The sequence below is a fragment of the Primulina huaijiensis genome, chromosome 2 (assembly GCF_012295235.1).
Source record: "Primulina huaijiensis isolate GDHJ02 chromosome 2, ASM1229523v2, whole genome shotgun sequence".
Lineage (NCBI taxonomy): Eukaryota > Viridiplantae > Streptophyta > Magnoliopsida > Lamiales > Gesneriaceae > Primulina > Primulina huaijiensis.
The window spans coordinates 1,370,188-1,371,831 of NC_133307.1; the positions used below are offsets into that span (position 1 = coordinate 1,370,188).

Genomic DNA, 1,644 nt, shown 5'->3' on the forward strand with positions numbered 1-1,644 from the left:
AAAAAAAAAAAAAACCGAGTGTATACAGCAGAAACATGTCCTCTGAGTTCATTTACTTGGTTATTTCTACAGAGATATAATGTTTGAGTACACAAACCAAATCCTAAAGCTTGGGAAAACGTTGTTCCAATTATTTTCTGAGGCACTTGGCCTCAAACCCAATCATCTTGGAGTAATGGAGTGTGGTGAGGGGCTTACACTTTTGTGTCATTATTACCCTTTGTGCCCTCAACCGGAATTAACAGTTGGTACAAGTCAGCATGCAGATAGTGACTTCCTAACTGTGCTCTTGAATGATGGAGTAAATGGTTTGCAAGTTCTGTATCAGAATCAATGGTTTGATGTTCCCTTTGTGCATGGAGCTTTGGTGGTAAATATTGGGGACCTTCTTCAGGCAAGTTCTTTTTCCTGAAAATTCTAAAAATCATCCGAGAAAGTATTCTATTGTTCGAATTTTGATTGATCTCAACGCAAAAATCCATGTTTTTTTCTCGCACTTATAGTTTTTTTTCGTCGGAATGCTGATATGACATTAGACTTGTGGAGGAGAACTAAAAGTGCAGAAGAAACAAATTGCATTGAGACTCAATTTTGACTAATTAAATAACCACAAACAAATGAGCTGTACGTACCTCGACCAAAGCTCAGGTTGACTCGAGTGGAGTCATGGCACGAAGCGTGTCGTATATTGATTGTCTCATCGATCATCCTATATTTGCTGGTGCAGCTTGTGTCGAATGACAGGTTCAAAAGTGCAGAACATAGAGTGCTAGTGAACAATGTGAGTCCAAGAATCTCCGTCGCATGTTTCTTTAGGAGTGATTTATCGATGACGGACACGAAACTCTACGAGCCGATCGAAGAACTCTTGTCCGAAGATGATCCACCCAAATACAGGCCAACTACTGTGACAGAATATGTGAACTACTTCAACAACAAGGGGTTGGATGGAACTTCCGCTCTATCACATTTCAGGGTTTGAATACCATATATATATATATATATATATCTGTGTGTGTGTGTGTGTGTGTGTGTGTGTGTGTGAACTACTTCAACAATAAGGGGTTGGATGGAACTTCCGCTCTATCACATTTCAATACACATATATATATATATATATATATATATATGATTGGTATTATGCTTATGATAATTGTAATACGGTACAAGATCAACCAATTCTATCGGAGATAATTTTTCTCGATAGTTAAGCTTTGAATTCTGGTTCTACTGGTTTTGTAATAGTGTAATTGACAACCAAGATTTGGGAGGATTTCATGGGATTTGGATATCAAAATACTATTTTTTTTGTTTGGCAAGGTTATTCACAACAAGAATTCTGATTTGTTTAGAATTTTATGAGATTTCAATGAGTATACTCAAATCCCATCAAATTCTCATCAAATTTGATAAGATTTGGTGGGATTTGGATTTTAAAAATATACAATTACTTTTTTATCCAAATGAAATTGATTTGGGGAAGTCATCATGATTCACGCAAACTTCAATGCACTTTCGGTTGTTTTGTTAATATGCTTCTTTGCTCCACCACCAGGCCTCTCTCGTTTTTTTTTTTGAAAATTCAAAAAACTTTCTGATTCCAAATTTCAATATTTTTAAAATAGTTAATTACCCTTAAAAAAT

The 1,644-nt window shown here is 35.7% G+C and overlaps 1 protein-coding gene across 1 annotated transcript in view; it reads left to right on the forward strand.

The window, feature by feature from the left end:
* LOC140963330 (1-aminocyclopropane-1-carboxylate oxidase homolog 3-like) overlaps positions 1–988 on the forward strand; it is a 5,767-nt gene extending 4,779 nt beyond the window's left edge. Inside the window, exons 2-3 of the mRNA XM_073422620.1 lie at positions 73–394; positions 728–988. Of these exons, the coding sequence (XP_073278721.1) occupies positions 73–394; positions 728–982 (577 nt within the window). The 3' untranslated portion in view covers positions 983–988. The remainder of the gene's footprint in view (positions 1–72; positions 395–727) is intronic.
* Positions 989–1,644: the final 656 nt, after the last annotated feature.